We start from the raw sequence: 12,411 nt of genomic DNA, 5'->3' as shown, positions 1-12,411 counted from the left end.
GTCAATCATTGGTTATCATTATTACTGGGCAGATTAAGGATCACACCTAAAAGTTGTGCTTTAAATGTTAATATCCAAACTACAGGGCAGAACCATACAATTATATATATTTTTTCTATTAACAAAAATCCACTGACCCCTGGTAGAGACACAGCAACCTGCAGCCTGTCCTAGAAGCATAGGGGACAAGATGGGACTACATCCTGGTCAGGACTCCAGCCCATTAGTGGGAGCACATGCACACACAGAGATAATTTAAAGACACCATGTATAGTACAGTAAGTACAGAAGCTTACATGGGAAGATTTTCAGAAAACCCATGTGGACACGGAGAAGGTGTACATTACACACAGAAGATGTCCCAGTCCAGAATCTGAGTGCTGTGAGGCAGGAGCATGACTGACTGTTTTTGTGTTCTGGTTAAGAATTTTTGGAAACAAATACACAACATTTTTCAGCAGTGAAAAATAGTAAAGTACTTAAGTTTTTCTTTGTAGCTCTTTTTGTAATGAATGCAGTGAAATAATCAATCCTATATTGGTTAAACAAACAAAATCTTCATTGCTTTATACGTTACTAATTAGCAAATTTGCAAACAAGACAGCTGAAGTTTAACTCTGTTAATCACCCTCACATGACTCTTCTTGCCTGTTTTATTTGAGTACTGGGGAAAGAACAATTTTCACAAATGAAAGTGCCCGATTTAAGAATGAAATAAAGACCCTTTTAGACAGGATATTGAGAACCACTGTTTTACAACCCAAGTGAAAACATCCATCTAGTGGGAAAACAGAACAATTCAAACCACGAGAAAAAGTCTACAATTTCCATCAAAATTCAGAAAACATATTATGGCTGTTTTTAGGTTTTACTCACAATGATACAAAGGTAGATCAAAGCCCTTCATCTGCCTCCTTGAAATACTGATTGTTTAATATAGGTCCTGCTGGCACACTAATTCAGTAATTGAAAGTGAGGTGTTTCAAGTCATTTAGAATCACAAATGGATGCGCCCCACAGCATGTAAACATTGCCTTTATCATGTCTTTACAACTGCAGAGGAGTCACATGGCTGTGCAATTATCACAAAGACATTTGTCCAGTGTAATTGCTTGTGTATAGGGCTAATGACTCTTTCCATTCAGGCAAAGATTATTCAAAGGAACAAGGTAGGAGAATGCCACTCTGGGTCATAGTAAGAGATTTCGCTGGAATATACTGTGATTTCAGAATGAGTATTTTCACATTACTCTAAATGTTTAAAAATAGCATTCAAGTTTGGTTATGGGATTAGATGGATCATTAAACGTTCTGACTTATACAAATCAGTCAGATCTACCAAATGTGTATTAAGACATGTGTGCATACATTAGAAGATTGTTTTTCAAAATCCTGTTCAACAAACATCTAGAAGAAATTAAAATGCTCGTACAACACAAAATGTAAAGTATAGATACTTTAGAAAGAATTTTTCTAAACAGCATGCAAAATCTATGGGTTTTGAAATGACGCTGTTGCATGGCCGTTCCAAGTAAATCATGATAAAGTAAGCTCCGAGATCATGTTCCATGCAAGATAATTGACACTGGAAAGCCGCTTCACTCATCCATGAAAGCAGTTTAATTTGCTTTTCTGTGTGTGTCACTTTACATTCAGATAGAAAACTGTAAACTGCCAAGCTCCAAGATATTTTTCATGCTTCTGACTGAAAACTGTGAAGGTACTGCACTTCTTTCAGTATGCCACATAACAAAACAAAACCATTTTGAGCCAGGTTAAGACACCCCAGGGCGAAACTGATTTATAATAATAATTGGGTAGTACACAAATATATAGAGAAAAAGTATCATCGAATAATTGCCACAATTTCTGTGCAAAAATGACAATTTAAATTTATACAGTTGCATACAAGGATCTTTTAAGAAAAACTCCAGCTGAAAGATCAGCCATTCAGCTAGTGTAACCTCATCAGTCAGGAATGTTGCAGCCATTTACTGTTATTTTGAACAAGGGTGCGAGGCTTAATTCCTCAGGGGTGTTCTGATTTGTTTGTCAATTATGTAATCAATCCAATATATTGCAGTCAGATATAGTGAACTCCTTTACAGTTGGTAAATCTGGAGCACAAGGAATTCAAACACACTTAAACATTCCTCTTATACAATTGTGTCTCCAATGGGGAAAAAAAAAAGATATGCTTAGGATATGAAACAAATGAACAGCCAAGTCCTCGTCCCAAACGAACCACAGATCCTCATGAAGTGCCTGAAGGAATGTTAGCATGATAAAGAAAGCTGCTTGGTTTCTAAACCAAAATGAAGCCAAATCGCACACTACACAATAGTGCAGCTGGATAGGTAAATACTTTTTAAACAATATTAAAATACTTCTGATAATAACCCCGGGGAAAGAAAAAGGAATAATCAGGTGGACAATCCCAATTCAACATACTCAATGGCTCATTGGGACAGATTTTATCCTGGTTTCTAGGCATAAAGTGATTCTCCACCCTGGATTGGGCACCAGTCCATCACAAGGCCTATATGCCCAGCAGTGCTGGTTTTCGTTTACACAGATGGCTGGACTGGACCATGCGGGGTAAAGTAACCTAACCCAATGTGCAATAGCAGTGTCTGCAGTGCTCTTGAACCCACAGCACATCTGAGACTAGAGATTTACCCTCTCAGTTACACTACCCACAGGAGAGGTACAGCTTTCTCACAAATTCGATTTCTGCCAATAATATTCAATTAGGATTTGTGTTCTAATACAATCCAAATTACAACACAAATTCAAAATGTTTCATCATACTAAGCATTAACTCCAATCTCATTTTAAAGGAAAATAGACTGGATAGTGGAGAAAATATGAAGAATGTAAACTGTGACTTCTTAGGTACTTAGAAAATATGTTCCTTGGATCTTTCACTCTTTTTAAATGGCTGTCACTTCACCTGGATTAAACAGAAATATAACACTTCTGGGTCTTGTGTTTCACAAGATAAGACTCTGACAAGACTCTCCTGGAACTGGAACTCAGAACATTTGTCACAATTTCCTCTCTAGGCATGAAAACTGCCACTACCAGATGGCATATTCTAGCTTGTGACACTTTTACTCTTTGTGACTTCATGGGTGGCAGTAATTTCAGATAGATGCTATGTAAGGTATTCATTTATAACACAGCAACATATTGCCAATCATGGTAAACACCCTGTTCTGTCGTTAAATAGTGAGTTGAATATTGAACAAATAAAGTGGTGGGCTCTGTTTAGAAAGTTTCATCAGCATTTCTGTTCTGCTCCTTTATTATGACCCACAGCTTCTGTTTTCAGTTTTTGATTTAGGTAAATTTTAATTAGATTTAGACAGTCTGACTCCATGATATTCCACAAATTCAAATTTACAATCAAATATGTAGTATGTTGCAAAGTCCAAACATTCTTTAAAAATGATGAAATGGCAGAGATTAAAATGTAAATAAACGACCCTAAAGCTTTTTCCTCAAAAATGTAAAAAATAAAATATTTCTGCATTCAATTGTACTGCTGAACTACATGTTAAAATCACTCCTGAAGGAAAGGCTTATGTAATGTAAACACATTGCTCTGCAATGGTATTGGCAGGTTAAGACATCTAAAATGCAGTATTCCATTTAATCTCCTGCTCCCACACACATACACACGTGTTTTCAAACGGCAAACACACACCCACACACACTAAACACTTCTTTCTTTTCCCTGAAAACTATATACTTGTGGGAATGCAATCTAGAACTCCAAATATATCAATTTTCTAAACCTGATTATTCTAAACATTAAATAAAAGAGTCAGAACTCTAAAACCAGTATCTTCGGTAGCTTAGTTTTCATTTGGTAGCTGATATTGTATTTATGCTTGATGTACTGTATGTTAACACTGTTTTTTAATAGCAGCCCATGTGATCTGATATAAAAATGAGGAGACCAATAAATCAATCTGTGAAGGGAGGCTGCTTAGTGGATATTTTGAGAGGGCACTACATTAGGTTATAATTCTGTTACTCTTTGCTTTTTCATTCAAACCTGCAGATAATATACAGTCAGAAAAAGTGCATATCAGTATTATATACTTGCTTCTAAATGTGATTATGTAACTTGAATTCACGATTAATACTGGGTTGCACAAATAGTTAATATGTGTGGTGAAAAAATGTACACTATCATTCACAAATACTTTTTTTGTCTTCTGACTTTTAAGTGAGTCCCCACTGATGACTGGCTTTAGTCTGAGGGAACATCACTCTGGTTCTTGTGTTTTCAATTTTGGTTATAACATGACAAGGCAAGACCTGCCCATTTACAGCAGTTGACCAAGAGGAAGAGGAAAAGTTAAAATTGCTGTCTTGGCCTTTTCTTCATTTCACATCTCTCTTATTGAATGGCACAAAGAGGTCTGAAGTCTGTTCCCAGTTTAGGTCCTGTTCAGGTAAATTCTGTGACGACAATAACATTTTAAATTGTACTTTTTTAGAGGTTAGTTTAAGAATCCAAACCCACCCCCAAATCCTTCTTTTCTACTGTGTTTTTAATTTTTTTTTAACAAACTGCGATTAAAACATTTTTCAATAACTGTGTCTCCAGCAACATACCCAAACCTAGAGTTTTACATACAACTCTATTTTTTTTCAGTGAGACTTCATGACAGTATCTCTGAAGAGGGACACCACTATCTTGTCTTTGATTTGTGAGTACCTTCATTGACTTTGATTTCATTGAAAAATATTAATTACACAAAGGTGGGATATGGACTACTGTACACTGTCAATGCTGACTGACAGTAAGCTAAATGCTTTGCCAACGTTAATTTCTGTTATTGAGAAGTTTAAGATGTTGGGACATTTTTAAATAATACCAGTGACAATCGATCCTAGGTTTTAAACTTAAATTTGTCAGTTAAATTTCCCAATGTTTCAAGGAGGTAGTAAAGTATATGACAAAAAAACTATTGGAATTTTTGATTTAAAACACAGTATATCACATTCTCTATAATCAGTAGATTTATTGCCATAGCAATTGTTTCGGGTTAAAATGGATGTCTCATTACGGTACAAGAAACCACACTTACTTTCTTGTCCAGAGCCCAGGGGACAAGATGCATCATTAAATATCTGAGCTGTAGAACTGTTTGACCTTGTGCTGCTAGGCTATAAAGGTCACGAAAAGAAAGGATAAGATTTGTCTCCTGTGGAATTTCATGGACATGATTGAATTGACTTTCTAAAAAATATCTTTCTGTCACTTTGGCTTTTCCAGAATCAATGCACAAGTGTAGCTCATACCATTTACAAAATTGACAAACTATAAATGGTGTGTTATCACCTAGCTCTAGAGATCTTCCTCAAGGAATCTTAAGAACATCGTTCTATTAAATGTCTCAACTCACAGTAAGATTTTTTCACTATATTCTGTATTTTCCACACTAACAATAGGGTCCATCATTTTTTGCCTGGTACAGTTAGAGAAATATAGATTAGCCTCTTACCAATTGTCATGTTGCTCAATAACCTAAGCAATTTTCCATTAATCAAATTTGCATGCTATTATATACAGTATGTACCTTTTACAGGTATTGCTTTTCCAGAATTACATATGACTTAGAATAGGTATTGATAAAATTATGATTTGTCCAGACAGTTAGATTTGTTTTTATATATTGCACATAAGAAAATGTACACTGTTTTAAAAATTAATTGTTGACCAATTGATTGTTAAGGGAACAAGTCTCTGTGTTTTCATAATTAGCTAAAGAATGTCTATGTTTCCATATTCATATTTGTTGAAAGCCAATTGGAATTCATCATATATTTATTGGCATAGATATAGACTAAAATCAACTTGTTTTTTGGTTAATATGAGTATGAAGGAAATGAACAGAATCTTACCTATGGTTGTGATACCTAAGTGAGAAATAAAATCAAAGGACAAGAAAGCCTGCCTTGATCTACTTACAGTAATACAGTATATAAAAAATAGGTTTATTAACGTGTAAATCACCTTAAATGTCAACATCTCAGACAGATGGAAAAAAGTGAAAATCCAATGGCAGTATTAATTTAAATCATTATGAAAAACCCCAAACTACATGACTTTATCAGTATTAACAATAACATAGTAAACCTCTTATTTTCCTTGACTGTTTCTAAGAGAAAGTCTATACATCTGTTACTGTTCAGGCTGCATGTAAAAGCCATGGCCTTAAGCATTTGCACAACAGAATGTCATGTCAGTCAGTCTCCCCATCCACCTGTCCATTCATCCATTCATCCATCAATCTATCAGCTCCTGCTTTAACTTTTCCTTGCAGGCATAAAGCTGTGTCTTGAAAACAAATACACCTAAGAAGCTTTCCACTGATGTAGCAAATTTGGATGACAGATGAGTCAATTTATCAAAAGAAACTGTTTTATTTTTATGGAACTATAATTAGTATACAGTACCAATTTTGTTTTTATTAATGTAGTTTTTTATTATCATGACTTTTTTTATTAATGTGTACGTATATATGTAACTACATATGTATTAGTATGAATTTAGTAGTAATATTTTGCATGGCCAGCTTGGATATCTGTAGAAAGTACTAAATTTCTACTTTTACATTTTAGATTAATGCTTCTAGTTACTAACTGTAATGCATTTAATATTTACATGCCAATTAAAATGGTGTGCAAAAACCAAAAATGGAGCTAAAAAAATTAGAATTCAGTTTTTTTCCACTCCTGTTTAAAAAAAAACAGGTCAGTAATGCTTCTTTTATGGTTCAAAAATGAACTTTTACCAAAGTAAACTGCATCTCCTGGTACATAGATTCAGGAGAACAAATGACATTTAGTTGTGTGTTGTATGTCAGTAGTTACTAACATATGGTAGAAAATAAAAAAAAAAGTTTTAACTTAATGTCCTAAAAAAGTACAACTCAAAACATATTGCTTTGATGCATTTCCAATGAAACTTAACACAGCCTCATCTTCAGTCAAATATTTCAATCTTAAAAACCTAAACAAATCCTAAAAACAACAAATACTGTAGCAATATACAATAGCATGTAAACATGCCACAAGTAAGAATATCTACATACATGTGATTGTCCTTTGTTTGAAAAACCCATTAATATTTATTTTAAAATGTTTAACAGTATAATCCGTTTATCATGGTGAAGCATATCCGAACTGTGACCCTGAAAATATGGTTGATATGGTTGTAAGGCATGTCTTTACAACTGGTTCAATGGGAAAATACTAAAGTAATCGTTTCACTTTCATGTTTCAAAAATGGCATTTGAATTTGAAAATCCTCTACAGTTGTCCATTTATGTGTCTATGTTTACTTGAATTTTTCTTTATTGCGGTGTTCTTTGTCGCCGTAGTGCAGATTTTACTAAACATCAGAAGAGACCTCTTCCCATGTACAAAACACAGAGTTCTCAGGCCTGCTGGTACATTTCAAGATGTCCTCCCTTACTCAGACAGCTTTCTGCCCACCACTCATTACATTGCTTCCCACATCATTTGGTACTTGAGATTAGCATATATAACAAGTGAATCTCTCAAGGACATCTGCTCTGGGGGCTATTAGAGAGAAAAAGAAACCAGACTCTGTTAACACCATCAGCAACTGATTTTTGCTGAGATGCTTCTTGTACCAAAACTGTAGAAGGTCATTGAAGTTCAAAGTAGCCATGTTTTCAGATGGAATATGTGTCTTACTGATGACACACACCTTATTATGCGTGGCCATTAAAATTAAAGTATAATGTGATTCAGTTGTTGAAAAAAGCTTGTTTGGTTAAGGACCTCTTAAAAACATCTGCGACTCACTTCAGCACAAATTTAAATATTATGAATATTTCCAGGACTGCAGGGACCTTGCGGAGGTGGAGTTTTTGTACGGCAAAACTTTTCTTTCAATGTTAATGTTACAAAACCTCTCTCCAGCTGGATCAAAGGCTTTGAATTGAGGAAAAATCTTCAAATATCCTGTTATGTAAAAAAACCAGCTTCGCAAATATGTACAGCTTACAATTAAAACATGTCAGTGCAGGAAAACACAGAAAAAAGATCTTCTAATGACTAGCATTAAGTTGGAAGTTCTGACCTTTCTCAGCACAGACATTCTTTGCTCCTTGAGACTGATCTCTGCTAAATTATTCAATAAAGTGCAGAATACAGTGAAGGAAATAGCAAGAACTGAGCGAAACCAGTGTCAATTAAATGCAGCCACTGGGAGAATTGATTTTTTAAGACTACTTTAACTGATACCAGATGTCAACTGCTCAGCTATCTGCACCTGCATAAAGTGACTTACAGTCAATTCTAATTACATTTTGATGGTTTCTCACAACAGGATTTGTCATCCTAAGGTCATTGCGTGACCTGCTTTCAGAAAGTTGTTTTGGTTTGCTGCTGTTTGTTTCCCTTCTAAAAAGGTTAAGACTTGCTTCATAGAGCTCAGGATTAATCAGGATATATATATATATATCCTTTCGATTTATTTTAAAAGCATTTTGAAATGCCTTTTAAAAGATAACTTGCAGCTATTGATTGATTTATATAGTCAATACTGTGCATACAAGGTTCCTGAAATGTTTTGTACTCTCAGTACATGGGTAGCTGACCACCATCTTTATATGTTTATTGCTTCCAAGGAGGCTACCAAGGGTATAGTAGCAGTCGAAGATCCCCTCTTCTCTAAACCAGACAAAGTAATATATGTTTAAACCATGTTAGTGTTTGGGGTTTGCAACAGGGGTCTTGATGATTTTTCAGTTTCACTTTCAATAACAGATAACTCTTTGAAGATTGACTAAGGCATACAGTATCTTGCTCCATCATCAATTTTTTGGGCTTAATAGATGCCAATGATATTCTAGCATAAGGAAAGCAAATCTACTTCAAGAATATTGATTCAGGGTAAATGTAGCCAATTCAATTTCATAAAGAACACTGATCACCTGCCTATATAGTGCTTTGTGCATAATTCAACACTCTGCCAAACAGGCAATCCTGCAGACGTCAGCCATATGAATGCTGTTTGTATTGTTGTTCTGTCTCAGGCTTTCTCTGATCTAGAAGAGACTAAAAGCAACAAACTGCCTGCAAAGAGGGTCTTGCACATTGCTTTTCCTGGGATTTAGATTGTATGTCATTGTCAGTGATTACAAGAGGATCTGTGCCTAGTACACATCTACTGGGTGTCACATTGACAGACCCTTTAACCTCTGCAAATTCTAACAGACAGTTTTAAGGATCAGAAAAGTTAATAACTTTCTAGGGGCCATCTAGCTGTGTCAAAGGCCAAGGGTTGTTGTTGCCTTAGGTTGCCAACCTTTGCTTTCTACGTCTTAACAGAGGACAACCACTGCAGTACACAAAGTAAAACTTGCAGACTTCCAGTTGCACACAACAAAGCTTATCATATCATGGAAGCTGGGGATGTCACTACTCTTTTGTTTGAAATTTTAAGCCACACAGCTCTGCTTTAGCTGCTCAGCTAACTGCCACAGTTTACCCAGTAAAAAAGATTCACAAAACATCTTTTAGGAAATCATAGTCAAAATAACAGATTCTTAGATTTGACTTTACCGCCGAGAGACAAAAAGATCAATTTTAACAATCAATTTGTATATTGCAACTCAGTCCCATTCAGAGATGTTTAAAAAAACCCAAAAAGGCATAAAGCTTTCAGAAAAGCTAAGAACGTAAAAAAGCTACAAGTACACATGGGCAAATTTATTCGGAAACAAAGAAGTAATTTCTCAAAGAATTCTCTTTTTTCTCTCTCTCTGAAATTATATTACAAAGAAATATAAGTATAGTTCCTCCAGGAAGCACTTAGACATTGATTTGATGTGCTACATTTGTGAATTATTCTTAAAACGAGAACCACTGTCAGGCACAAAGAGAGCTAAATGTGTCCATTAGTTCAGCCTTGACAGTGAGGAGAATAAAAGTGTGTATGGTTTTTGTGTCATTGTATTCAGTTACACTCTGTCCTTTCAGACCTGTGCAGGACCAAATTCTATTGCTGAAAATTGGAGACAAGAGTGGTAACTCTAAATATGAATCTGCTGTGGCAGCAGTATTATATCTAGCAGCTCACAATTCCAGTTTCCATAGTTAATAGCTTCTGTTGGAAAAAAATATTTAATTTATAACTTTTTAGTGCTCCCTGGGGACAATAATGAAAACAGAAACCCATATAATAGTTCATACTGTGTTGTTGTATGTATTCCTATTTTCAGAATAGCATTAGAGTATATGGGAGTAAAGCATTAATGAAAGAATGTGCTTTAGACAACTTTATAACTTCTAGGGTGAAAGATTCACAACAAAGTCACAAGCATAGTTTTGGATCGGCATTCTAGATGAATGATGGTAATGTAAAATTGAATAAACATATGGACAATTTAATGAAATATTAAACATGTTTCCAACATAATTATAAAACATAAGTAAAGTCATAAATGTGAGGAGGTTATTTAGTTTATCGAGGTAGTTTATTTGGACTCTTGTTTGAATTTGTAGGTGTAAGGATCTCTGTTAAAATTGTCCATACAGTATCTTGGATTTCTTCATTTTCTTGAATTCATTTTATTTTCTTGAATTTAAATATCGTATAACTGACATTTGTCTCTCCAGAGTCAGAAAAATGCATCGGAACATAGAAATACTTTTAGTGAAATGAGAAGGTATCACAGAGCAATGATAAGAGAATGATACCAGCTGTGGAACAGCTGCTACTATTAGAAAATGCACGCCAGAGTGAAAAACGTTTTCTGTCAGAATTCTTTTACACAGACCACTTTATGCATAATGATCAGTCTCCAGCCTAATAAAAAATAAGATGAAGTATATACAGGAAAAGGAAATTTGGAAATAATAATCATAACAATCAGACTGTCTCTGCTTCTTTTTCTTGCCCTCTTTTTCTACTGTATCTCTGTCGGTATCTCTGTTAAAACAGTGTCAATCTTTTTCATGTAAGCTGACAGCAAAACGTCCCAACCTCCACTTGAGATTGGAATGGAACCCTGTATGTACATTTCAGTATATAGAGTGAGAAAAAGAGATTTCAACATATATCCTTTTATGTCTGCTAAAGTGAAGATAAGATTGATTTTTTGCACTTTAAAGGGAGAATTAACTGTTCTTTTTCTTGGTTATCAGCGATATTGTTAAATATCTGGATTCTTTGACAATGTACAAACACAATGCTTGTTTCTGACTTCATCAGAGTAACAGGAGGAGAGCTCTTTGAAGACATTGTTGCAAGAGAATACTATAGTGAGGCTGATGCTAGGTAAGTAAATTTCTTCTCACTCTGTCTCTATTTACTTCTCCCTGAAGGTCTTTAGACACCAGGCACAAAAACACAATTAAATTTGTCCTGCAATATAAAACAGGCCCATCTGGTAGAAGCCTTTCATATGATCACCACACTACTTCCCCTGTAGTATAGAAAGGATTTTTTCACAAAAGCAAATAAAGATTTGTTTTCATAGTACTGGGCAGTTTCCACTTCAATTAGCATCCACTGAATGGGGAAAAAAGTGATTATTATGGTTTTATTATTGAATAACAGAACACACATCCTTAGTTTTGTTCCATTCTAATGCCGTAACATTTTTAGTCAAATCTTTAGAAAATATTTTAAATAGCAAGAATACATGCCAAACAGCATCAAGGTACCCCTGTGCTTATTTAAAAAAAATTAAATTAGAACTACCGTACTGTTCTTGGGACTGTCACAGTAACGTGCTCATAAAAAAAACGATCCAAAAGAGTGATCACTTCTTTCCATAGTGTGATTTTGAAAGCAACAGAGTTTCCATACATACTTGATACTCCAGCTGTGTATACATATTTGATACTTCAGCTGTGTATCATCTGTGATGAAGAACTCAAATCAGAACTCTTGCTATTTATCCTTGTGAAGTATGTAAACATATCATTGGAGCTCTTTCTGCCTGTTACAGGTAGAATGTAGTGATTATAATTGCTATATTGGCACTTCTCAGCAATTTACTACCAATGGACAGATTTTAGATTTTTCTTACTAGCTGCTGTTGTACCCTTAAAAAATTGTCAGGTTTGCTCCAGTTAATCAGATTTATCTAATTAAATAAAGGATAAAACAATGTACAATCATTTTTTAAGCTCAGAAAGGGATGAGACAAGTGAGGGTGGTAGTGCTCATATGAGTTTAGCAGCGTCACTTTGTTGTTATTTGAGGAAAAGAACGAACAAGCACTAAAGAAAGCAGAAGGCCTTGTTGTATAAAAACAACTGAAAGGAAGACAATCTATTGTTTCGAGGCTTGAAGTTATTTACCAGTGGGGCTTTGTTTGCAATTAGTGTGAACTAATTAACTACTGT

General features: G+C 34.8%; 1 protein-coding gene across 4 annotated transcripts in view; it reads left to right on the top strand.

The window, feature by feature from the left end:
* The window catches only part of camk2a (calcium/calmodulin-dependent protein kinase II alpha), a 79,448-nt gene that overhangs the window by 32,006 nt on the left and 35,031 nt on the right, over window positions 1–12,411 (top strand). For all 4 annotated transcript variants that reach the window (XM_088604383.1, XM_088604385.1, XM_088604384.1 and 1 more), the window contains exons 4-5: window positions 4,670–4,724; window positions 11,270–11,335. In XM_088604383.1, coding sequence (XP_088460509.1) covers window positions 4,670–4,724; window positions 11,270–11,335 — 121 coding nt within the window. The remainder of the gene's footprint in view (window positions 1–4,669; window positions 4,725–11,269; window positions 11,336–12,411) is intronic.

Source organism: Lepisosteus platostomus, chromosome 13, assembly GCF_059453375.1.
Source record: "Lepisosteus platostomus isolate fLepPlt1 chromosome 13, fLepPlt1.hap1, whole genome shotgun sequence".
Taxonomy (NCBI): Eukaryota; Metazoa; Chordata; class Actinopteri; order Semionotiformes; family Lepisosteidae; genus Lepisosteus; species Lepisosteus platostomus.
The sequence above is the reverse complement of the archived record's forward strand: the minus strand, read 5'-3'. Positions and strand labels throughout refer to the sequence as shown.